General features: G+C 42.2%; 1 protein-coding gene across 3 annotated transcripts; it reads left to right on the top strand.

Moving 5' to 3' along the window:
* Positions 1 to 106: 106 nt before the first annotated feature.
* cd109 (CD109 molecule) lies at positions 107 to 21,771 on the top strand. Of its 3 annotated transcripts, none has more exons than XM_036975629.2 (33): positions 107 to 276; positions 455 to 630; positions 835 to 863; positions 1,341 to 1,580; positions 1,729 to 1,854; positions 2,292 to 2,331; positions 3,915 to 3,996; positions 4,176 to 4,269; positions 4,412 to 4,550; positions 4,685 to 4,794; positions 5,178 to 5,456; positions 5,607 to 5,708; positions 5,955 to 6,017; positions 6,139 to 6,315; positions 6,518 to 6,670; positions 8,103 to 8,180; positions 8,306 to 8,375; positions 8,477 to 8,591; positions 8,762 to 8,879; positions 9,443 to 9,556; positions 10,838 to 11,056; positions 11,287 to 11,428; positions 12,160 to 12,336; positions 12,412 to 12,493; positions 12,578 to 12,806; positions 12,910 to 13,081; positions 14,909 to 15,099; positions 15,997 to 16,152; positions 16,289 to 16,354; positions 17,071 to 17,204; positions 17,406 to 17,562; positions 21,021 to 21,123; positions 21,228 to 21,771. In XM_036975629.2, exons 1-33 carry the CDS (start codon positions 200 to 202, stop codon positions 21,419 to 21,421), a joined length of 4,404 nt encoding a protein of 1,467 aa, XP_036831524.2. In that variant the 5' UTR covers positions 107 to 199; the 3' UTR covers positions 21,422 to 21,771. The 3 variants fall into 3 exon arrangements, with proteins under 3 accessions (XP_036831524.2, XP_036831523.2, XP_090088553.1); XM_036975628.2 differs by having other exon boundaries at positions 117 to 276; positions 8,474 to 8,591; XM_090232427.1 differs by having other exon boundaries at positions 159 to 276; positions 8,474 to 8,591; positions 21,021 to 21,095; positions 21,228 to 21,489.
* The last annotated feature ends 5,081 nt before the right edge of the window (positions 21,772 to 26,852 follow it).

Consider the following 26,852-nt stretch of genomic DNA (forward strand, 5'->3'; position numbering starts at 1 on the left):
ACATATTGATTGAACAAGAACATGTTTTAGGAAAGAAAGGTTTTAAGTGAGGTGTTTTTTTCCTTTGATATGGTTGGTGGAGAGCATAATATGTATTCTCTGGGGACAGAGTAGGTGGAGTTAGTTTTGAACATGTGTGAAGACTGTCACTGAAAGGACTTGGTTCCATTGATCAGTGGTGCACTTTGGTGTGTTGTTAATGCAAATGGAGTGGTTTCAAGTGTTGGGATTTCTTGGATTATTTGTTGTTTTCAGTGGAGCCCAGAACACACCAAGGTATGGGGAAAAAATGGTACTTCAAAAGTATTCTAGACAAATGTATTTGCAATCCTATACTTTTTCCATTATCAAAGCTCGTTATCGAAGATCCTCTATATTTGTTGTTATAGAGGATAATAAATAAATAAAAATTGCCTCCCTTACTTTCAAAGTTCTCTATCCTCTTGTCTTTCAGGCCCAGCATGGCCCCCAGCCCTTCATACCTGATCTCTGTTCCGGGGGTCCTAGGGCCTGGTGTCCCCATCACACTATCAGTCACTATCCTCACCAAGGCGGTGGAAGTCCAAGTCGTTACTGAGATTGTTAATGGTAATAATACTGTTGTCACAGAAACAACCACAATTCAAGGAGGTAAGACATTATTTTAAACTCAACTTTTAATATTTCTATAACTATTTATACGCTAAATGTTTGCTTGAATTTTGTTTCACACGCCAAGCAGCAACCTTGAAATTTCGCTAAAATGATGTATGATTATCAGTGCTTTAACTCAATTGATTATGACTCAGTCGATGATAAACATCCCTGTTTCTTTATGCCATTTTCTTCATACAGGTTCGACTGAGCTGCTGGTTCTTTCACCGGTAAGAATGTATTTTTCTGAAATGCTTATACAATATTCATAAAATAAAAGTAGCAATTAGATGCCAAAACTATCATCTATACATGGTATGAATGAAGATACACATTTACATGTTATAGTGGCAGTGATGTTGTTACCATTTTGGTTACTTGAGTTGTAATTCCCCCTTTCAAAGTAGAGACAGTATTTTTATAGTATATGCTGTTGATCACAGTATTGTTGGTCACAGGCACATAGAAAATCCCTCTTCAGTTTTGGTATTCAACTCTGAGGTTCCTAGCATAAAAAAATGGGTTATTATAAACCACCACAAACATGACAAAGTAAGTCGCATTCGAAATATCACCGTCCACCATTGTGTCTGAGATAACAGTACACCTTAGCCTTGACTCGTGTCTGTCAGAATACTTGAATACTTCTTCTTCCTGACCCTCTTTGACCTTTGACCTATTCTGCTATTCCCCCCCCCCCCCTACAGATCCCCGACAGTGAACTGAGCTATTGGCACCCCTACACGTTGGTGGTCAAGGGCTATGTCGGGATGGGCAATATGGTGTTCACCAACTCTACGGTCCTGCGTTTTAACCCCAAAAGCTCATCCACGTTTATTCAGACAGACAAGGCCAACTACAGGCCTGGGCAGGTTGTGAAGATCCGGGCAGTGTCCATTTACCCAGATGGCAAGCCATATAAGGGCAAGATAGATATTATCATTAAGGTGTGTGTTACTGTTACCATGTCAAGTGGGTATTGTATGAACATTCAGTGTGGAAGTGATAGCAGGTGGATGGAATGGAAACTTGAAATATGAAACTATGATGGCCAGTTGATCATTCTCATTTCCTTTTATGAACGCTGTGAGCCAGGATCCTAAGGCAAACATGATCCGGCAGTGGTTGTCATTGGACAGTGTTCTGGGTGTTCTGTCCAAAGAGTTTCAGCTGTCTAAGAATCCATCTCTTGGCAAGTGGACCATTGTGACTTCTGTCAATGTAAGTCCTCTTAAAATTTGAAGGACTATGCTAACGTTTTGCTGCTCAAAACATTGAGTGGTTATTATAGCTTTATTGAGGGTTTTCAGGGTGATGCAGGCTATATATTTCATCTTGGCGATATTTAATCTCGTTAACAGATGGCCTTGGGGCTTGAATGTGTTTTTTGTCTGCAAATCTTCAGGAATAATTGACACTAAATACTCATAATAAATGAGTGTTATTTAAAAAATGTGTCTTCACTGAAACGTGTCTTCTGCGAACTATTACACAAAGACAGCCCCCTTTATGTTGTTTTAATCAAGGGAGAGAAGATAACTACAACGAAACTGTCCAGACATTTTAAAAGTCTTCCTGTAGGAGGGCTAGAAACAAGCAGTACATAGTTCATTGTGCTGAAATGTGGTCACCTCTCACATTTTCTCTCTGTCTTGCAGGAAGTTGTGAGTGAAAACCAATTCAACGTGGAACATTATGGTAAGATCACTTTCATCGACGTTACATCATTGTTAAACTTAGGGCTCCTGTACCATTTCCATACGTTCTGGTTCCTCCCTATATTGTTCAGAACAAAGGTAGATGACCCACCAGGGGATACTCACTGATGCTCTCTCATTTTGAACATGACTAAAGCTGAACTATTTACTCAGACATTCAACTAGAGCTAATAAGCTATACATTTTCCATTTACATAAGCCAAACACATTCAATAAGGTACATTTAGATTGGTACATAGCATTTACTTATTGTGTACTTCAATATACACTACATATACAAAAGTATGTGGTCACCCCTTCAAATTAGTGGATTTGGCTAATTCAGCCACACCCGTTGCTGATTCGAGCCCACAGCCATGCCATCTCAATAGACAAGCATTGGCATTAGAATGGCCTTACTGAAGAGCTCAGTGACTTTCAACCAGGCACTGTCATAGGATGCCACCTTTCCAACAAGTCAGTTCATCAAGTTTCTGCCCTGCTAGAGCTGCCCCAGTCATCTGTAAGTGCTGTTATTGTGAAGTGGAAATGTTTAGGAGCAACAACGGCTGCCGTGAAGTGGTAGGCCACACAAGCTAACAGAACGGGACCGCCGAGTACTGAAGCGCTTAACGTGTAAAAATCGGCTGTCTTCAGTTGCAAGACTCACTACCGAGTTCCAAACTGCCTCTGGAAGCAACATCAGCACAATAACTATTAATCGGGAGCTTCATGAAAGGGGTTTCCATGGCCAAAGAGCTGCACACAAGCCTAAGATCACCATGCGCAATGCCAAGCGTTGGCTGGAGTGGACTAAAGCTCAGCACCATTGGACTCTGGAGCAGTGGAAATACGTTCTCGGGAGTGATGAATCACGCTTCACCATCTGGCAGTCCGACAGATGATTCTGGGTTTGGCGGATGCCAGGAGAACGCTACCTACCCAAATGCATAGTGCCAACTGTAAAGTTTGGTGGAGGAGGAATAATGGTCTTAGGCTATTTTTCATGGGCCGGATTAGGCCCCCTAGTTCCAGTGAAGGGAAATGTTAATGCTACAGCATACAATGACACTCTACGATTCTGTACTTCCAACTTTGTGGCAAGAGTTTGGGGAAGGCCCTTTCCTGTTTCAGCATGAAAATGCCCTCATGCACAAAGCTAGGTCCATACGGAAATGGTTTGTCGAAATTGGTGTGGAAGAACTTGACTGGCCTGCACAGAGCCCTGACCTTAACCCAATCAAACACCTTTGGGATGATTTGGAATACCGACTGCGAGCCAGGTCTAAATGCCCAACATCAGTGCCCGACCTTACTAATGCTCTTATGGCTGAATGGAAGCAAGTCCCCCCAGCACTGTTCCAACATCTAGTGGAAAGCCTTCCCAGAAGAGTAGAGTCTGTCATAGCAACAAAAGAGGGACCAATGCCCATGATTTTGGAATTAGATTTTCGACGAGCAGGTTTCCACATACTTTTGGTCATGTAGTGTATCTTGAATAAAAATAAACATTTGGAAAGCTTTTGCTGAGGTTTGTGTGTGATTGTAATCGCTTTCAATGAATGTTCTTTGTGTTTGTTTCAGTGCTGCCCAGGTTTGAGGTGTGGATAGAGGCTCCCAGTGTTCTTCATCATGATGATACTCTCTGGGGCGTGGTCACTGCTAAGTAAATCAGTTTGATAACGTTTTACCTTATGGTTTGAACAAGGCTATGTGTTTTGTGCACACATACTTGAAGAAATAGTGTCTTATAAGCCCATATGGGCTGGGCGCGAAATGGTGTATAACACTGAAAATTCAATCAAAACTATTTGGTTCCGATCATCTACTCTCTCTCTCTCACAGATACATGTATGGGAAGCCTGTACGAGGTCACATGAACATAACCTACTTGCATCATTTTCATGGCATCGGTGTGAGTTCTGATGATTATAAAGAGGTAAGTTTGCCCCCCCCCAAATGTAATTTGTAGTTTTATTCTTATGAATCACATAAGGGATCCTGTTGGCATTTGAATGACATTCATGAAACCTGAAGTGGAGATCTCTGAGAGATGATTCATTGTTTGTCATTTTATACAGATTTACGGCTCGACGGAGTTCTCTTTTGATGTGCCTGACTACCAGGTCATGTTTAAACGATCTGCAGACAACATGTATGAGGATTATGAGAACGATGAGTTTCTTACCATCATAGTTTATGTCACAGAGTCCCTGACAGGTAATCATACAATGATTTCAAACCATATAAGTTAGATTCTGTACACTCATTTCTTATTGAGAATGAAGAATAACGCTCTCATTCAGAGTCGACTGTTACTGATCTATAGAATCTGTTGTTTGTTGATTTTTAAGGACTGACCTATCACAGCACTATGGAGGTGGGTGTGGTTAAATGTAGATATGACCTTGCCTTCCGCGGATACCCCAGCTACATAAAGCCCTCTTTGAACTTTACCGCTGAGGTAAGCAAAATTACAAGTCCATAGAGTATTGTTCAGTTGCGTGGGTGTGGAAATAAATGTTCATCTTTCCATGACCAAACATATCGGCACAGCTCTGACAAAAGTAGGTCAGGTAGCTTTTTCACGTTTTGTATTATTGCACCTGTTTTCATGCAGCGTGATCAGTGATGCATGAGTAGGGCATATCATGGTTTCAGACTACCTCATGTCAATGCCATGGAAACAAACGTACTACTATAAGTGTTTGTGCCATACCCAGGACCTACAGAATGCTGTACGACTCCAATTCTCATCACAGAAAACATTAGAAGTCATTATGATCTTTGGGAGTATGGATGTCAAGTCCTGAAACACATTTAGTTACAAACCCCTTGTTCTTGCAGCTGAAAATATCCACGTACAACAAGTGGCCCCTGACTCGAGAGGATCAGGGGAAGACTGTTACAATCTCCGTAACACAGCAAAGGCACAGTCCATGGAGCTGGAAGTTGGACGACTTGGGGTTAATGCTGCCTCGTGTGCTGCTGAACTCTACTGGTCCTGGCCTCCCTCCAATGCCAGATGAGATACCAGTCCAGACAATGGTTTTACCTGTACCTGCAGACGGGGTCATCCCCATTCACATACAGCTCTCAGATAAGGTGGCAACACTCACTGTAGATGTAAGTGGCCATTTCAAAATGACTGTTTCAAAATCACTGCCAACTTCCAACAATGTACAGTATCTCTCTTTGTATTGAACTGTACCTGGGTTAGGTACCGCAGTACGTGGTCAAAATAAAGATATGATCATTTGTGATAATATTTTTTAGGCTTCATTCAAGGACGGCTATAAGATGCTACAGGTCTATAGCAGCTACAAGTCCCCCAGTAAATCGTACCTGCAGATCCAGAAGTCCCGTTCAACTCCACAGGTAAATCTCACAGGGATGGTTAAGACATCCAGTCATTAAATACATGTTACCAAATGACTTTGTCCCTCCTAGGAGATTGAATGAAGTCATGCTGAGACTCAGGCCCTAGATGTCATAGATGTGTGAGATGCTTTAGGCTTGAGCACCTTGCGCTAAAAATGGACCATTTCATAAACGCCAGCAACATGGCGAGATCCTCGTGGTATATTTACTCTAAGTGATAAACCAAACTTTGATTTTCTGAAGGTTGATGTCCCGCTCCAGTTGACACTGCAGAGCAATTTCCCATTGAAAGAGTTTCACTACCTGGTAAGTACCTCAAGCAGTTTACCTGTCATCTAATGATACCTTAAAAGATTGATCTTCATGTTAATCTCATCAGTTGGTATATAAAGGTCCAGCATTCTTCTCTTGTCTCCCCTGTTTTCAGGTGATGTCCAGGGGACAGGTGCTGTCTTCTGGAAGAGGCAGCTCTTCTTCCCTCACCCTGACCCCACAGGAGTCCTGGGCTCCCTTGGCCTGTATTGTCGTGTACTGTGTGCATTCAGATGGCGAGATCTTCAATGATGCACTGCATGTTCCCATCGCCCAAAATCTAAAAAACAAGGTAGTTGCCACCCGCTGTTTAACTTTGAACATTTGTAGTGCTGCGCCAGCTCAAGGTGCAGATTGAGACCCCCGCTGCCCTTCATCAAATCTCTCAACTGAATCGTTGGAATAAGTAGCAGGTAACCTAGCAGTATAGTCATTCATGATCCTGACTGTGATATTCTGCCCCAGTATATCGTGGTGTGACCTCTCTCTGGCAGGTGTCTCTGAGCTGGAGTGAGGACAGGGCCAGGCCTGCTGATGAGGTGTCTCTCAAGGTGTCTGTTGCTGAGCCCGGTTCACTGGTGGGGATCCTGGTGGTGGATAAGGCAACACGCTGGCCCCACTCACACAATGACATCACCAAGGACATGGTGAGGAAGACCAATGTTGTAAAAGGAAAAAGAACGGCCTAAAAACATGCGAACTTGACTGCCACAGAATTTCAGTAATGTAAGGAAAATGCATGTAAGCAGATACTGTATGTACTTCTTGTTTTGAAAGACATTGTTTGTTTCACAAAAGAGTGCGATCCACTCTGTGACCTTGGACTAGATAGTACCAGTGATGGATGGGCAACTTTGTTGGGGGTGGGGGTCACAAAAAAATCCAAATTTACCCACACATCTAGTCAAAACTTTTTACTGGCCCCCATCTTTTTATTTAACCTTTATTTAACTTGGCTAATCAGTTAAGAACAAATTATTATTTACAATGACGGCCTAGGAACAGTGGATTTTTACCTTGTCAGCACGGGGATTCAATCTAGCGACCTTTCAGTTACTGGCCCAACGCTCTAACCACTAGGCTACCTGCCACCTTGAAGGTGGAGATACATTTTTCCTGCAAATTTCCTGCAATCCTACACATTTTGCCACAGGGCAGAGAGAAAATGTTGCAGTTTTAAAGTCAGTTTACTGCAAATCTACACATTTTGCAACTGTATAACACATTTAATGGAATTCTACTCATTTTGCCATGGGGTACAGACATTTTTGCAGTTTTTAAGCTAATGTCTTGCAATTCTACACACTTTGCCATGACTTATGCCATGTTAACATTACATCTGAGTGAGAAGGACAAACAAAATCAATGGGGGCCCACTGGAGGTCAGGTTCCCTGGGCACATGCACGGTTGGTATTTGGCCAACTTTAATACAAGTTTAGATAGCTGGATAGACTAACACACCAATCAAAAGATTGTTAGCTGACCCATGTTAATTGAGTGACTGTCAGTAACATGAGAGAAGCTACTGATGCACAATTTCTAAATTGTACCTGGTGTATTCTACTATTCTAACTCTCAACAGTAAGTTGAGACCCATATTGTTTTTTTATTTATTGTTGTTTATTGCCAACCCTCTTCTATCCTCTCCTCCTTTCCTTTCCTGTCCTCCCTCACCCCCCTGTGACAGTTCATGGTTCAGGTAATATTTGGAAATTGATCCGCAGGCCTTCAAAAGGGGGGGGAGCTTTTCGTTGTTTTGTGATTCCCTTACAGCTTTTCATCGTCTGACTTTAATGTGCACCACACATGTTTTTTTATTTGATTTATTTCATCTTTATTTAAACCAGGTAGGCCATTTTACATGATGTAATATCCCGTGCAAGTACACCTATGAATCACTTTCTATTGCCCCCACCCAAGTATCGGTCAAGTGTAAACGAAGTCACTATGAACTGTCTGTTTTGAACCTGACCAAACAGGTTTTAACAATGCATTATATTTTTGTTTTTGGCTGTTTTGTTGTGCTGTGTAGGTTGTAACAGTAGGAGGCTTTAGTGAATGATGGTGTTTTTTCTCAGGTGCTGGAGGAGATGGCAGAGTACGGCAGAAAGACGACAGGCGACATGAGAATGGGAGATCCCTACTCCATCTTTACGGTGGCTAGCTGTGACCTTGACAGGCATATCAGATGCCATAACACCATCACACATACTGTATATCACATTCCTAGGAAAATGTGCATGTTTCTTATGCTCTTTGTGATTGTTTGCTACATCCCCAGACATCTGGCATCATGGTTTTGACAGATGCCAAGTTGGAGAAGATGGGGGAGCAATTGAGACCTCAATTTCGTAAGCTCAGATATAACGACCCAGAAAGCGCATTGTGATTCCAGTACGCCTATGTGCAGTATTTGTCTTGGCTGTATTGACCCCCGTGTTCCCTACAGCAGGGGAGGGAATCCAATTGTTTGGAGATGAGGGGGATGATATGGAACAGGAGGAGCAGGAGCCTCGGGAACGCAGGGACTTCCCTGAGACCTGGCTGTGGCTGGACACCAACACAGGGTGATGGACAGGAACCATGGTCCATAATACGCTGGAACACACACACACAATCACGCACGCACGCACGCACGCACACGCACACGCACACACGCACACACACAGACACAGACACAGACACTCACACACACAGTATTTTACTGACAACATGCATTTCATTATCTTGGTCACAGGGATTCTACCACAGTTGAGTTTCCTCTGACTTTACCAGACAGCATTACTACCTGGGTAGCCACTGCCTTTGTCATGTCTGCTGATCTGGGCATAGGCATCATTGAGACCCCTGCAAAGGTACTGTACTATACCCTTTAGAAGAAAAGGAAAAGCTGTACACTCTAATAGCTCCGATGCAATATTTATTTACCAACTTTTCCTGTACTATATCCTCACACACGCCCTGATCTGCATTGTTGGCGCCGTACAAGTCATTGTTCATTCCCAGATAGACTTACTCTACTTTACTCGACTCTACTTTACTCTATGATACTCTACTTTACTCTATGATACTCTACTTTCATGTACGATACTCTACACTACTCTACTTTCTTATACAATACTCTACTCTACACTACACTACTCTACTTTAATCTCCGGTACTCTACACTACTCTACTTTACTCTACTTTTGTCTACTCTACTCAACTTTCATCTACGATACTCTACTCTACTTTCATCCACTCTACTCTTCTATATACCCTTCTCTACTCTACTTTAATCTACAATACTCTACTTTACTCTACCTTCCTCTCCTCTCCTCTCCTCTCCTCTCCTCTCCTCTCCTCTCCTCTCCTCTCCTCTCCTCTCCTCCCTCCCTCCCTCCCTCCCTCCCTCCCTCCCTCCCTCTTGTGTTTTCAGCTCACAGTGTTCCAGGACTTCTTTCTGTCCTTGAATCTACCTGCTTTCATCATCCGAGGAGAGCTGCTGGTCGTGGAGGTCACTCTCTTCAACTACCTCAAACAGGATCTCGAGGTGAGCTGCACTGTCTGGCATCAATGTGCCTGTCAGATGTCTCTGGCATAGCCACTTTGATATTGAGAATCTCTCTCTACAGTCAGTGGTGTAAAGTACTTAAGTACAAATACTTCAAAGAACTCCTTAAGTCGTTTTTTGGGGTATCTGTGCCTTACTTTACTATTTATATTTTTGACAACTTTTACTTTTACTCCACTGCATTCCTAAAGAAAATAATGTACTTTTTATTCCTTACATTTTCCCTGACACCCAAAAGTACTCGTAATGTTTTGAAGGTCTAATTCACGCACTTATCAAGAGAACATCCCTGGTCATCCCTGCTGTCTCTGATCTGTCAGAGTCACTAAACACAAATGCTTCGTTTGTAAATTATGTCTGAGTGTTGAACTGTGCCCCTGTCTATCCGTAAATTAAAAAGTTGTCTGGTTTAAGAAATATTTAATGATTTAGACTTTTACTTTTGATACTTAAGTACATTTCAAAGCAAATACTTTTAGACTTTTACTCAAGTAGTATTTTACTGGGTGACTTTCACTTTTACTTGAGTCATTTTCTTTTAAGGTATCTTTACTTTTACTCAAGTATGATAATTAGGTACTTTTTCCACCACTGACTATAGTACATCTAACAGTATTTATTTCATTTTTTGACACATTCATCATAACATATTTAAGCAGTAAGGCCCGAGGGGGTGTGGTTATATGGTCAATATACCAAGGCTAAGGGCTGTTCTTAAGCACGACGCAACACGGAGTGCCTGGATACAGCCCTTAGCTATGGTTTATTGGAAATATACCACAAACACCCAAGGTGCCATATAGCTGTTAAAACTGGTTACCAATGTAATTAGAGCAGTAAAAATAAAGGTTTTATCATACCCGTTGTATAAGGTCTGCTATACCACGGCTTTCAGCCAATCAACATTCAGGGCTCGAACCACCCAGTTTACAATTACAAATAGAATCCTGTAAGGGAGTTGCAGCCAGAACAAGAATGAACCAGTTTGGATGTTTATATGCTAGAGGTAACAAAGCATTGTACCCATTAATCCAACAGGGACCTATCCCAGGAATATCACTCCCCTCTATGTGGAGCAGGACCTAAGACAATTCATTTATCATAGTTCTAATCTGTAATATTGTTACGGGACAAACATCTGGGGGTAAAGAACAGTTTGTTTTACCTCTAAATACATTCCATGTCTTTTGAGAAGCGTGTAATGTGATCTGGGCGACTTCCTTTTCTTCCCTTTCTCTTGCTCTTATTCTCCACTTCCAGGTGATGGTGATTGTTTCCCAGAGTGACTCGTTCGAGTTTGTCTTCCCGGACAATGAGGAGCTCTCTATGGCCAGTACACGTACTGTGTCTGTGGGGAGTCAGAATGGAACCTCTGTCCTATTTCCCATCAGGCTACTGGCCCTGGGGGAGATCCCAATCTCAGTCGAAGCCAAATCGTCTGTGGCCTCTGACGCCGTCCGCCGGATGGTTCTGGTCAAGGTACAGGTCACAAGTTTCACTTTACTTTGATGAACGTACAAGTCAGTGAAAGCAATTCATTTTTTCCCCCTAATTGGAGTATCAAATGAATGTGTTCGTTATTTCAGCTCAAACACACAAATCTCGTTCTTGTTAAACTTCTTCAAAGGACTTTTCAGTCTCACCCAGGTTGTATTGCATATTATTGTTCCTTTGTGCGTAATCCTTTTTCGTCCATGTTGTTTTGGTAGCCTGAAGGACTTGAGCAGTCTTTTTCGAAGACCATGTTTCTGGAGCTGGTGGGGTCAGAGAAAAGCCTTTCCAGGGAAGTGGCGTTTACCTTCCCTGCAGATGTTGTGGAGGGCAGTCAGCGAGCACAAGTGACTGCAGTCGGTACGTAAACACATCCAGCTTGGCCTCTTCCGCTCCAAGTCACAAGCTAGTGACCAAAAACTCATTTTCAATGGTCTTCTTATAACGAGCACGGTCACAATACATTAGACCTTTTTATCACCACGTTACCCCTATAAAATGTCGAAGCGAACGCTCTTTGAAAACACCCGAGAAAGAATGTCTAGTGAAGACAAAGCCTTGAACACGTTGAATCATAGATTTCTGTGGAAAATAAGGACATGTTTGGCAACGTTTCGTTCTCTTTTTTTATGGTCAGCAGCTGTGTGAGTGTTTTCTTACCCTTCGGAGAATGGAATCCTAAAGAGTGCTGCCTGCATCTGTCACTCTAGTCAACCTGTCAATCTAGCGGGCTACTTTGGATGCTTGTGTTTGTTGTCCGGTAAACATGCTTGCTGTTTTAAGTGGCAAATCTTGTAAATATGTCAGGGAAGAGCAAGTCTGGTTGTTACTTGTTTGACTAATTGTTTGTCACCATATTAAAAGAAAGCCCTTTTTTTTAAAAACGTGTTAAGTTGTCACCACGTGGGTTCCTTTGGATGTTGACAGGCCATAGAGATCTTATTCAACTATTAGTGTTCTAATTCCTAATTCTTTGGGATGAGCTGTCTCAGTCTGGGGATGCATTGTGAGAGTTAGACCAAGATGTCATTTCTCATGATTTCTCTCTGGTTTCTGTCGTCTTTTCTTCATTTTCCTTCTTGGTGGAGAAGGTGACATCCTTGGACCATCCATCACGGGCCTGGAGTCCCTCATCCAGATGCCTTCTGGTTGCGGGGAGCAGAACATGATCCACTTTGCTCCCAACATATATGTCATCCAGTATCTGACCGCGTCTGGACAAGCTGACCACGATACCTTGATTAAAGCCACGTCTTACATGATGAAAGGTGCTAATAATACCAACTCATGCCACTGAGCGGAAATTTGCATGATGTTAACCTTTTTGTCCCTTATCCATGTAGGTTATGAACGTGAACTGTCCTACCAGAGAGAGGACGGTTCCTTCAGTGCTTTTGGGGATAGTGACTACTCTGGAAGCACATGGTGAGAACTTGGCTTGTGGTTTTCTGTCTGTCTGTCTGTCTGTCTGTAACCCTGTATCCATGTATCCATGTTTTCTCTCTGAAGGCTCTCTGCGTTCGTACTGAAGTGCTTCCTGCAGGCGAGGCCCTTCATCTCCATTGATGGCAGAGTGCTGGTCAGTACTGCTGCCTGGTTGGGGGCCCAGCAGGGGAATGATGGGGCTTTCTTGGAGCCCGGCCGGGTCATTCACACTGAGCTCCAGGGAGGCCTGGATGGCCCTGTATCTCTCACAGCCTACGTTCTCATGGCTCTACTGGAGGATGACACCTACAAGGTGGGAGTCATGCTACTATTAGATTCTGTGCTACACTATTTTGTTTGTTAAATCTGAGCCTGTTAAATCTGTGGTTGACGTTTTCTCTGTTTCTATTATTCAGGACATGTATGCGAGCCAGGTTTCCGGGGCCCTGGTGTTTTTGGAGACCAGGCTTGCATTAGGCATCTCCAGTAACTACAGCCTGTGTCTGACCACCTACGCTCTGACCCTGGCCAACAGCGAGAGTGCAGAACGAGCGCTGGCAGAGTTGATGGGACGAGCAGAGATGAAGGGTAAACACTTGGGGAGTTGGATGGGGATGGATGAGACACCTCTTTACTAAGGTGCTGGTTACATCTAAAAACATTTCAAGAGGAATTTAGAAAACACACAATTGTTATTTCTTGATTAAACTTTCTTGATTTCTGCATGTTTAATAGTATGTTATTCTATATACAGTTGAAGTCGGAAGTTTACATACACCTTAGCCAAATACATTTAAACTCAGTTTTTGACAATTCCTGACATTTAATCAGAGTAAAAATTCCCTGTCTTTGGTCAGTTAGGATCACCACTTTATTTTAAGAATGTGAAATGTCAGAATAATAGTAGAGAGAATGATTTACTTCAGGTTTTATTTCCATTCCCAGTGGGTCAGAAGTTTATATACACTCAATTAGTATTTGGTAGCATTGCCTTTAAATTGTTTAACTTGGGTCAAACATTTCGGATAGCCTCCCACAAGCGTCCAACAAGAAGTTGGGTGAACTTTGGCCCATTCCTCCTGACAGAGCTGATGTAACTGAGTCAGGTTTATAGGCTTCCTTGCTTGCACACGCTTTTTCAGGTCTGTCCACAAATTTTTGTGTAGAATTGATGTCAGGGCTTTGTGATGGCCACTCCAATACCTTGACTTTGTTGTCCTTAAGCCATTTTACAACAACTTTAGAAGTATGCTTGGGGTCATTGTCCATTTGGAAGACCCATTTGCGACCAAGCTTTAACTGATGTCTTGAGATGTTACTTCAATATATCCACATAATTTTCCTGCCTCATGATGCCATCTATTTTGTGAGGTGCACCACGCACTCCTGCAGCGAAGCACCCTCACAACATGATGCTGTCACCCCCGTGCTTCACGGTTGGGATGGTGTTCTTCGGCTTGCAAGCCTCCCCCTTTTGCCTCCAAACATAACGATGGTCAGTATGGCCAAACAGTTCTATTTTTGTCTCATCAGACCAGAGGACATTTCTCCAAAAAATACGATCTTTGTCCCCATGTGCAGTTGCAAACCGTTGTCTGGATTTTTTATTGCGGTTTTGGAGCAGTGGCTTCTTCCTTTCTGAGCAGCGTTTCAGGTTATGCCGATATAGGACTTGTTTTACTGTGGATATAGACACTTTTGTACCTGTTTCCTCCAGCATCTTCACAAGGTCCTTTGCTGTTGTTCTGGGATTGATTTGCACTTTTCTCACCAAAGTACGTTCATCTCTAGGAGACAGAACGCGTCTCCTTCCTGAACGGTATGATGGCTGTGTGGTCCCATGGTGTTTATACTTGCGTACTATTGTTTGTACAGATGAACGTGGTAACTTCAGGCGTTTGGAAATTGCTCCCAAGGATGAGGTCTTGGCTGATTTCTTTTGATTTTCCCATGATGTCAAGCAAAGAGGCACTTAGTTTGAAGGTAGGCCTTGAAATACATCCACAGGTACACCTCCAATTGACTCAAATGATGTCAATTAGCCTATCAGAAGATTCTAAAGCCATGACATAATTTTCTGGAATTTTCCAAGCTGTTTAAAGGCACAGTCAACTTTATGCATATAATCTTCTGACCCACTAGAATTGTGATACATTGAATTATAAGTGAAATAATCTGTCTGTAAACAATTGTTGGAAAAATTACTTGTGTCATGCACAAAGTAGATGTCCTAACCGACTTGCCAAAACTATAGTTTCTTAACAAGAAATTAGTGGAGTGGTTGAAAAAAAAGTTTAAATGACTCCAACCTAAGTGTCTGTAAACTTCCGACTTCAACTGTACAGCGGAAGCCTTGTCTTCTACATGTTGATGTAGTTCATTTGTGTTTCCCACCATTACTTCCTCTGTTTGCAGACAGTGTTCCATCCTGGAGTTCATCAGGCATAGGGCTTTCTGAGTCATGGCAGCCGCGCTCCGCAGACATCGAAATGGCTGCCTACCTGCTGCTCTCCCTCCACAAGCTATCCAGGCTGGAGGAGGGCTTCAGCCTCATGAAGTGGCTCAGCCAACAGAGGAACTACTTGGGAGGATACAGCTCCACACAGGTAAGGAAGGAAGGGTCCGTCTCTGATCCCATATCAGCAAGGCTGGTTCAGAACATATGCATTTCAAGGGTCACTGTGAGTCAGTGACGAAACCCAGATCTGTTAGACTTGGTCAGAATAGAAGCATTTAAAGAGTCAATCTCTGAGTCCAGATCAGTTAAGTTGGCTCAGAACATACTGCATTCCAGTTTCACTGAATATAACCAAAAGGAACATTCACAAAACCCAAAAGAACAATCCTCTAGTTTAGTGTCTATGGAGCCTGTTCTGTGTCAGTCACAGGGATTGAAATTAAGTCCCTCAAGTACTGTGAGGCACGTTGTGATAAAATGGACCACTTTACCCAAAGTCCCACCACGGACAGAGTTAGGGTATAACAAGATATTAGGGGCCCAAGGGCTTACAAGAGATACACAGTGACGATAGGAGTAAGGATCAACAGGCTGTATTGAGCTGGCATGCAGCTACCCGTAGAGCTGGAGAGAGGATAATAATAACCAATGGGGAAGAGGGAACAGCTGCTCTGTCTGTGTCAAATCGTTAGGGAGACTGTCTTTGGCTGGCTGGGCTAAAAGAAAAGTTATTGTAAGCAGCCCAGTTCGTGCTCAGACACTCAAACAACATCCAAAGCAAAAAACAGATATTGGTTTCATTCTGTGGGAATTGGCATTCATTTATTGAAAAAATGTTTTTCTCGAAAATGGCCTCTTCTTGCCTCCACATTTGGAAATTAAGTCTAGGGCTGTCCAAAATGGTACCCTATTCCCCTTCATAATGCACTATTTTTGACCAGGGCCTCTAGGGCCCTGGTCAAACGTAGTGCCCTATATAGGGAATAGTGTACCATTTGGGACTCAACCGGAGTCTAGCTGCTTTATTGTCCCTTTCTCTCCTCAGGATACAGTGATAGCCCTGCAGGCCTTGTCTGAGTATGCAGCCTACAGTGGGTCTCAACTCATCAATCTCCACATTACAGTCAACGCAGCACCCTCAACCACAGTGGCCAGCTTCCACATCAACTACACCAACTATTTGCTATACCAAAGCCGAGAGGTAAAATAAAAATATCCCCATTCAAATAAATATCTAAAAACTATCTACCGATAAAGAACAAGGCAGCGCATGATTCTCCAGGTTGGTGACACCTTAGTGATGATGTTGCAACTGATTGCTGGGATTTACATTTCAGATCGAGACAGGCAGAGAGGTACGCTTAAAGGTTTCTGCCAAGGGCCAAGGATTCGCTCTGTTTCAGGTACCGATAATCTTAAATGTACTTGATGTCACGTCTGCCAGCAATTTCCATCAATCTCAATAATGAATACCTGTCACCCTGGTTTTATGATCATAATAGTAACCCCACCATGCCGAGCAATGTTGCGTCAGTAAGAGATTACATGACATTACAGACAAAAGCTAAGCCACCCTTGCTGGGCTATTGTAGTATTCACATGAACCCCATGACATAGAGGTTGCCAGTGCCTAGAACATTGTAATTATCAAGGTACAACACATGAAAACAAAACGCTCAACTGCTGTGAATGATTACACATACTCCTGCATCATACCAATGACTAAACTCATATCAAAATGATAAGAAATAACCTAAATATATAGTAAAAATGTCCACTTTGCAGTGTTATTGAGTACTATCTCATGCTGACACTGTCTGATTGTGTCCCAGGGAGTTTATGGTGGAGCCTCCTGCTGGAAAGTGGCCTGTAGTCTCAGTCTTCTTGACCTGTTTTCATACCTGTGAACGGGCTGCAATAAATCAGCCCGTAGTCATTTTGAAGAAAACAATCTGTCTGTCAGTTAAACAATGGAAATGAAACTTGCCTGTGAATTGTTTTGCTTCTCCTGTCCTTTATTTATATCTCTCAAATGATTTGTTTCTCTCTCGCTCTCTCGCTCTCTCTGTCTCTCTCTCTGTCTCTCTCTGTCTCTCTCGCTCTCTCTCTCTCGCTCTAGATTAATGTGTTTTACAATTTAGAGAGCAGAGGGTTGTCACGGAAACGGAGAGACACTACACAGGAGGCTTTTGATTTGCACATAGAGTTGTTTGACAATAACATGTACTACATCCATCTTTACATTTGCACAAGGTAAGGGTTAGGGTCTGGCTTGGTAACACACATTTACAACTTAAAAATGAAAAACAAGAGAGACAACTCTGTTTTTCAATCGCCTGCTGTTAAATAAGACCGATATTGGAAAGGACCACATGGTCTGGCGTGCCAGTATGCTACTAAAGGTTTAATACCTGCCACGTTTGAGACAGATATTTATGTATTTTTCTCTTCCAGTCTGTTGGAGGGCCAAGACATTAACCAGACTGGCATGGCCATTCTAGACGTGGGCCTTCTCAGTGGCTTCATCTTGGCTCAGGATGGCATCGAGACCAACGATCTGGTTCGGAGAGTGGAAACGCCTCCGGGGAAAGTCATCCTCTACCTGGACTCTGTAAGTGTTACTATTATATATATATATATATATATATAATTCAGAAAGTATTCAGACCCCTTTACTTTTTCCACATTTTGTTACGTTACCTACCGCCTTATTCTAAAATATATTCAATTGTTTTTTCACCCTATACCCCATAATGACAAAGTAAAAGCTTTTTTACATTTTTTTTTAATCATGTTTACATTAAGTATTCTGACCCTTACTCAGTACTTTGTTCAAGCACCTTTGGCAGTGATTACAGCCTTGTCTTCTTTGGTATGATGCTACAGTGCCTTGCGAAAGTATTCGCCCCCCTTGAACTTTGCGACCTTTTTCCACATTTCAGGCTTCAAACATAAAGATCTAAAACTGTATTTTTTTGTGAATAATCAACAACAAGTGGGACACAATCATGAAGTGGAATGACATTTATTGGATATTTCAAACATTTTTAACAAATCAAAAACTGAAAAGTTGGGCGCGCAAAATGATTCAGCCCCCTTAAGTTAATAATTTGTAGCGCCACCTTTTGCTGCGATTACAGCTGTAAGTCGCTTGGGGTATGTCTCTATCAGTTTTGCACATCGAGAGACTGACATTTTTTCCCATTCCTCCTTGCAAAACAGCTCGAGCTCAGTGAGGTTGGATGGAGAGCATTTGTGAACAGCAGTTTTCAGTTCTTTCCACAGATTCTCGATTGGATTCAGGTCTGGACTTTGACTTGGCCATTCTAACACCTGGATATGTTTATTTTTGAACCATTCCATTGTAGATTTTGCTTTATGTTTTGGATCATTGTCTTGTTGGAAGACAAATCTCCGTCCCAGTCTCAGGTCTTTTGCAGACTCCATCAGGTTTTCTTCCAGAATGGAAGATGAGCTGTGTTGCTTTTACGCCAAACATAACGTTTTGCATTGTTGCCAAAAAGTTCAATTTTGGTTTCATCTGACCAGAGCACCTTCTACCACATGTTTGGTGTGTCTCCCAGGTGGCTTGTGGCAAACTTTAAACAACACTTTTTATGGATATCTTTAAGAAATGGCTTTCTTCTTGCCACTCTTCCATAAAGGCCAGATTTGTGCAATATACGACTGATTGTTGTCCTATGGACAGAGTCTCCCACCTCAGCTGTAGATGTCTGCAGTTCATCCAGAGTGATCATGGGCCTCTTGGCTGCATCTCTGATCAGTCTTCTCCTTGTATGAGCTGAAAGTTTAGAGGGACGGCCAGGTCTTGGTAGATTTGCAGTGGTCTGATACTCCTTCCATTTCAATATTATCGCTTGCACAGTGCTCCTTGGGATGTTTAAAGCTTGGGAAATCTTTTTGTATCCAAATCCGGCTTTAAACTTCTTCACAACAGTATCCCGGACCTGCCTGGTGTGTTCCTTGTTCTTCATGATGCTCTCTGCGCTTTTAACGGACCTCTGAGACTATCACAGTGCAGGTGCATTTATACGGAGACTTGATTACACACAGGTGGATTGTATTTATCATCATTAGTCATTTAGGTCAACATTGGATCATTCAGAGATCCTCACTGAACTTCTGGAGAGAGCTTGCTGCACTGAAAGTAAAGGGGCTGAATAATTTTGCACGCCCAATATTTCAGTTTTTGATTTGTTAAAAAAGTTTGAAATATCCAATAAATGTTGTTCCACTTCATGATTGTGTCCCACTTGTTGTTGATTCTTCACAAAAAAATACAGTTTTATATCTTTATGTTTGAAGCCTGAAATGTGGCAAAAGGTCGCAAAGTTCAAGGGGGCCGAATACTTTCGCAATGCACTGTACAAGCTTGGCACACCTGTATTTGGGGAGTTTCTCCCATTCTTCTCTGCAGATCCTCTCAAGATCTGTCAGATTGGATGGGGAGTGTCGCCACACAGCTATTTTCAGATCTCTCCAGAGATGTTCAGTCGGGTTCAAGTCTAGGCTCTGGCTGGGCCACTCAAGGACATTCAGAGACTTGTCCCAAAGTACCTCTTGCGTTGCCTTGGCTGTGTACTTAGGGTCGTTGTACTGTTGGAAGGTGAACCTTCACCCCAGTCTGAGGTCCTGAGTGCTCTGGAGCGGGTTTTCATCAAAAATCTCTCTGTACATTGCTCCGTTCATCTTTCCCTCGATCATGACTAGTCTCCCCATCCCTGCCATTGAAAAACATCCCCACAGCATGATGCTGCCACCACCATGCTTCACCGTAGGGATGGTGCCAGGTTTCCTCCCGATGTGATGCTTGGCATTCAGGCTGAAGAGTTCAATCTTGGTTTCATCAGACCAGAGAATCTTGTTTCTCATGGTTTGAGAGTCCTTTAGGTGCCTTTTAGCAAACTCCAATCGGGCTGTCATGTGCCTTTTACTGAGGAGTGGCTTCCGTCTGTCCACATTAAGGCCTGATTGGTGGAGTGCTGCAGAGATGGTTGTCCTTCTGGAAGGTTCTCCCATCTCCACAGAGGAACTCTGGAGCTCTGTCAGAGTGACCATTGGGTTTTTGGTCACCTCCCCCAATTGCTCAGTTTGGCTGGGCCGTCAACTCTAGGAAGAGTCTTGGTGGTTCCAAACTTCTTCCATTTAATATTGATGGAGGCCATTGTGTTCTTGGGGACCTTCAATGTTGCAGAAATTTTTTGGTACCCTTCCCAAGATCTGTGCCTCGACACAATCCTGTCTCGGAGCTCTACAGCTCCTGTCTCGGAGCTCTTCGACCTCTTGGCATGGTTTTTGCTCTGACATGCACTGTCAACTGTGGGACGTTATATAGACAGGTGTGTGCCTTTCCAAATCATGTCCAATCAATTGAATTTACCACAAGTGGACTCCAATCAAGTTGTAGAAACATCTCAAGGATGATCAATGGAAACAGGATGCACCTGATCTCAATTTAGAGTTTCATAGCAAAGGGTCTGAATACTTAAATACGTACATAAATAAGGCATTTCTGTTTTTTATTTTTAATACATTTGGAAGAATTTCTAAAAACTGTTTTTTTGCTTTGTCATTATGAGGTACTCTGTGTAGATTGATGAGGGGTATTCAAAAAAAAATCAATTTTTAGAATAAAGCTGTAACGTAACAAAATGTGGAAAAAGGGAAGTGGTCTGAGTACTTTCCAAATGCCCTGTATATATCCTCACCTCTTCCCCTCCGTGTGGTACTGTTTGTCTATGTGTGGTGTGAGGTGTGTCTTCTACTACTGTACTGTGTGGCATGTCTACTGGTTCATGTAACAAGACCGTCAATAGGATATACCCTGTGGCACTCTCGTTCAGACAATGGCGAGGAGGAAACATATCCCTCATTGAGATAGATCTTGAAACTCTTGAGTACACAATTGTTGTCATAGGAACTCATTACAGAATGGAGGCCTTGGAAACATTAGTCAGAAGTCAAAACTTGTGTTACATGACCCCAAGTTCACTGTTCAGCAGGAAAAACCAACTCTCGTTTTATTTCTCACGTTGACTCCCTCCTCAGGTGACGACAGAGGAGATGTGTGTGAAAATCCCTCTAGTCATGGACTTCAAGGTTGCCAACGTCCAGGATGCAACGGTTCTCATCTATGATTACTACGAGCCCAGTAAACAATACTTAAGTTTCGACACACATTCAAAATGAGGCATGAGATTACTAGGTGGACTTGTGCCTGTGAACTAATTGTTTCCTTTCTTGTCTCATACCAAGGGAGGAAGACGGTGAGGACATACCAGTCCTATTGGAGGCATGACATGGACGCCTGCTCATTCTGTGGGGAAGACTGCAGCCAGTGTAAAGGACAGATGGCCTATGTGTCTAACAGTGTATCTGTCTCCCACCATTGCCACCATGTGGCCACTCTTGCCTGTTCTCTCCTTGTCCTCCTGGCCTGTAGCTTGTAAAAGAGATCTGTATAGACTTTTCATACCATTTAGGTTGTTTAATAATAAATAAGTGGAAACTGTGATTTTACTGGGGGAAGTGTGAGGTATTTTTACTTTTTTTCAATCAAGGTTTTATTAAATCTCGCTCTGCAGTATATTTTGTCTTAGGCATTTCAAAGTCATGCACTGGAATGTTTGTGAATACTGTTTAGAATTTTTTATTGGACTTTTAAGTGAAATATAAATAGAGGTGCCAGAGCGCAGAACATTGCCCAGGTCGTCGCTGTGAATGAGAATGTGTTCTCAGTCGACTTACCTGGTAAAAATAACGGATAAATAAAAATTACAGGCATATTATGCATTTATTTTAATTCTTCTTGTTCTTCTATTTGATTTCTTCTTTATTTGAATGAATTCTTCATCACTTTTAAGGCATTAATGACAAGTACAATATAGTATTTCACAATTAATATAATGACTGACTGTCACAATCTGATATGTCTTCATATGTTGGGTATGAAAGTGTACATTGTAATATAAAGTCTGTTGAATAAAGAGAAAGACACCCTTCTCTGAGAGTAGACTGACTGACCTGAGAGGAGTTGAGAGCACTTTAGTAATACAGGTGTAGGATCTTAATTGTATCACCCTGTTGTTGCAGGAAATGTCCTGCACAGTAGGAAATGAAAATGTTTAGTATGTTCAAGGTTTAAAAAGTATTCTAAAGTTTGTAATTTCCACTTAAACATGTCAGACTTGATTTGCCCTAACTGAAAATGTATCAACCCCTACAAAAATATCCATTCATTATAATCCACACAATAATTCACATTTCCTGTTGCTGCAGGATTATTTTCCTGCTGTGACAAACTGGTCAATTTAAGATCCTACACCTGTATATACTCAAGTGGCTGGCAACTGGAAACGGCAGAACAGATCAGACAACAAATAGTTCACAACACCTCCAGCCTCTCATGCAGACCTTTTTGAAGTAAATGACAGACAGTATGCATCGGCGCATACTCTGGGAATACCCATTACCCATTGCAGATTTTAAAGATCCAATGAAGCTGTTTTGATCTCAAGATCAAATCATTTCTGGGTAACACTTAAGTACCTTACTGTGATTGTTTTAAATTAAAATTGTTTTAAAAAAAAAGCTTTTTAGCAAAAAACTATTTATCAAGCAAGAATTTTGCTAGGACAGTCTGGGAGTGGTCTGAGTGACCTAGGGGCCTAATTTGAGGAGCCTAATTGGAGGGATATGTAACCTGAAAACTAGCTGTTATTGGCAGAGAGGAGGGTGAACTCTCTTTGTTATTGGCCTATTAACTTATACCACCTGTTGATGTAGCCAGGTGGTCCAAAACCCGACCAATGCAAAACAAGCTGAAATTTCAGGCAGTCTCTTCAAACAGCTCTTACATTAAAAAAGGGCGTTATCATCATTATCGTAATTTCACAGTATTGTAATGAAACAGCAGGGAGCAGGTCTCGAACACCTCGGCCTTCTAGCCCGAGGTCTGGCGCGCTATCGAGTATTATTCCAGTCTCATAGTATGGAAATATACATAAAACACAGGAAATAGCGCTTTTGACTGCACTTTAAAGAAAACATTGACCCATTTTATATTATTTTGTGCATCTCTGAGCGATGTTCTGTCGATTCCTGGCGGCATTTCATGTGTTCATGTGTATCTGAGCTAGCCGTTTAAGCAGACAGAAATACAGCTGGTATGACAAGTTTTGCTCGCTGTATTTCTGCCTGCTTGAATAGCTCAGATACACATGAAAACATGACATGAGAATGGAAATCGATAGAACATCGCTCACAGATGCACGAAAACAATATAACATTCAAAACGGGTAAATATTTTCTTGAATACAACAAGCTGTCTCCATGACGATGTATTACAACAATCACACTGCCCTTACTGGTCGCAGAATGAGGAGAAGAGAGAGTTACGTGAATAAGGTGATAACATATATTTTTTCCCATCGGCACAAAAACATATGAGTGGGGTTGGAGAGCTGGCCCTGACCGAACAAAGTCAAGCAACCAACCCACTGGGCACACACTGGTTGAATCAACGTTGTTTCCACCTAATTTTTAGGAAATTACGCTGAATTAACGTGGAATAGACTTTGAATTGACGCCTGTGCCCAGTGTAGTGTATGACGTTAGTCTATTAGGTAATTTCTGACCTTATGTTCTGGATCCTTTGTAATATTTCGAGTTGGTTTTTCTGGGTCGATGGATGCCCTCTGGTCCTTGGCATGCTGTTTCACACTGCTGTTTTTAGTTATTGGCATTCCTTCTGACAGCAGGGGAAACACTTCTATCACTACATACTACTCCTTTGCTGGTGCTGGTAGTGTACTTCCATGGCAGATATTGGTAGAATCATTTTGTTACGATTCTTCGATATTGTACTCACTACCAGCATTGTAACGCTGATTACTCAGAAAGTGTGATGGATGTTGTTAATTCCTATAGTTCTGCAGAGTTGACATACATCTACCCTGTTGATTATGTAGGATTATTTTAAGTCACTGTTTTGTAGGTCTCAAATATGGTGAATCTGTTGTTTGGAATAGTAAGGGTCATTTAATATCTGTCTAGCTACTTTTTTTTTTTTTTTTAGCTCTGTGGATTATCTACCTAGTTACTACTTAGCTCTACCTTGCTCTATTCTGATTGGTCAGATGTAGGCTAATCGTTGGGACAGAACAAGAAGTAGTTGAGTTGATGCATGGGTGTGAATATGGTCAGCTCAAAAGAGAGATCGGCATTCCATCTAGTGTTTGTCTATAGAGAGTAATCCATCCATCCATCATCTAAAGAACCTTCAAACTACTATACAATCAAATAAGCCACAAGGTTCTGTATATGTGTAAATGTCAATGAGCCGAAGTGTTGCTTCTTCCAGAAGAGGGGAACCCTGTCTTTGCTTACCGGTCGGTACCTGAGGCCTTGCAGGCCTGGGTCTGAACTGGACATATCCTGGGCTCTGATCAGCACCAAATGGCACAGACAGGGCTTTACTTTGGGTGCGTCTCTCAACTAGGTCCGTCCAAAAATCACTTCCTGCCCATCAGCCTGCCTCTGATCTCAGTTAGGGTTGCGTCCCAAATAGCACCCTATTTCCTATATACCGTGCCTTCGGAAAGTATTCCGACCCCTTCATTTTTTCCCACAATTTGTTAGGTTACAGCCATATTCTAAAATTGATCAACTTGTTTATTTAATCCGTTTAAGAATAAGGCTGTCACGGAACAAAATGTGGAAAAAGGGAATGAGTCTGAATACTTTCAAAATGCACTGTAGTTAGGAGGTGCTTTCAGGGTATATCAACAGTAGAAATGGGTCTGAATGTCATCTCCCACTGTTAACAGAACAACACTGGACTCAGTCGGAGATACCGGAGATGGATGTCATGCTCAGGAGATATGCCTTCAGAAATGACCAAGGCAACCAGAGAGTCCTGAGCAGCCAAACCAGGAAGCAGGACAGTTAGAGGGATATTCAATGCAGCTGTGAATTACAGAGGTGTGTTGTGGACTTTGGGCCATATGTTACTGACTAGAGCATGCAGCACTTTATTTCATAGGCTCTGTTCCAAATGGCACCCTATTACCTATTTAGTGCATTACTTTTGACCGGGGAAAAGTAGTGCACTATATGGTAAATAAGGTATCATTTGGGACGTAACCATAGTAATTACATTGGCTTTGATAGCAACTTGCCTGTTTTTTCCAGCTTTATCATGCACACATTGCAGTACTGTTCAGTATGGAATAACACAGTGAGGTTTATGTCTGCAATAAGGACACAAGAGGAAGGGTTGTTTACTTGTTAGTGTATCTGGTCATGAGAGACTGACCTCTGGTTCCAACAAGGTCCAAAAAAAAAGGGAAGATACGTCCCTGTAAATAAACCCGTTTGCTCGCCGCACGCCCAGCCAGAAAATCGTGGGTCTAGACCTTGTGGGAATATAAACACAATAAAGGCTGAATATTTCCTCAGTGGAGAATCTTACTCTACACAAACACAAAGTTCTGGTTCATCGTTAGTCATTCTAAATAGAACAGACCCTCTTGTATAGCCTACATCTCTCCACCCCCACCGACACATGTAGCACAGACCACATTGGTCATCAAACAACACACAGGCAGGAATGTCAAAATGACTCTGTGGTTCAGTGTTATTTCAGAGAAGAAAATAATGTGATACTGTCAGCAACCACCTGGCTCCAATTGTCCAACAAGATCCAGTTACGATCATTTGTTGGTAAAGGACAAGGTTGCAACAAGACATCCAGCATTTTCGCTCAAGCCACACTAATTAATTTACCAAGGACACCCTTCCCATTTGAGCTTACCTCGTAGGCAATCAGACATAACTGATCGTCAGAGCAAAACCAGTGTCAATTGGGCTACTCTGGGACTAAAGATTGGGAAAGATTGGTCTTACTAGTGATGGATGAGGGAGACAAGAATCACAGCACCTCTTCTTCTGGGGCAACAAGAAAATGAGTTCAAATAACCCTCCCTCAGATTTCATTCATACATTGTGGATCCTGGATGTTCTTCCCTCTGTGCTGACCATCACGGTCATCCATTTCACCACTAGATGGCAAACTTGCTCAAGGCAAAGTTTTGAGAGAAAGAAAAAAGTAAATGACTTTCCATGACAAAAAAGGTAACAACAGGAACCTTTTTATAGATGCTTTCACATCGCCTGAGTAAGTCAAACTGTGTGAGAAGAGAGCCTTTTTGACTGTCCCTGTTAATCGAAGGCAGATGGGCCGAGATCACTGCCAGAGACTCATAGACCACATGCAACACAATAATTAAGAAAATATGGAATCAGTGGAAGTGTAGCACATAACACAGAAACACCTATGATGTCTAGCAACCAATCCACAGTGTGCTAAGGTTCTCTTGGGGTGGATATCCTCGCGCCATTTTACATTACAAGTGTATTCATATAATGTCTATCTACAGTGAAAAGTGACACGACTGACCTTGGGTGAGAGGAACTTGGCTATCAGTCTGTTTGTGCCATCATGCTACTCCTTGCCACTCCTTGGCATGCCATGATGAGACGACGTTGACATGGATGCATTTACACACACATCTTTTGTCAGTAATTGGTCATTTGACCAATCAGATCAGCTCTGAAAAAGATCTGCTGTGAAAATATCTGATGTGATTGGTCAAAAGACCAATGAATGGAAAAAATATCAGAATTGGGCTGCCTTTGTAAAAGCAGATCTGGGACCAGGCTAAGGGTAACCATGACAATTAAACACTGCTCTTGCTCTGTTTGAAAGCATTCTCACAACTAAAACATACTAGTAATTAGATTCACTAAAGGTCAGGGGAGAGCCAATAAAATAAAAAAAAATGTGGTAGGCTCGTTAATGCACCAAGGAAGTTATTTTCT

Source organism: Oncorhynchus mykiss, chromosome 4 (genome assembly GCF_057628025.1).
Source record: "Oncorhynchus mykiss isolate SJ-2025 chromosome 4, ASM5762802v1, whole genome shotgun sequence".
NCBI lineage: Eukaryota > Metazoa > Chordata > Actinopteri > Salmoniformes > Salmonidae > Oncorhynchus > Oncorhynchus mykiss.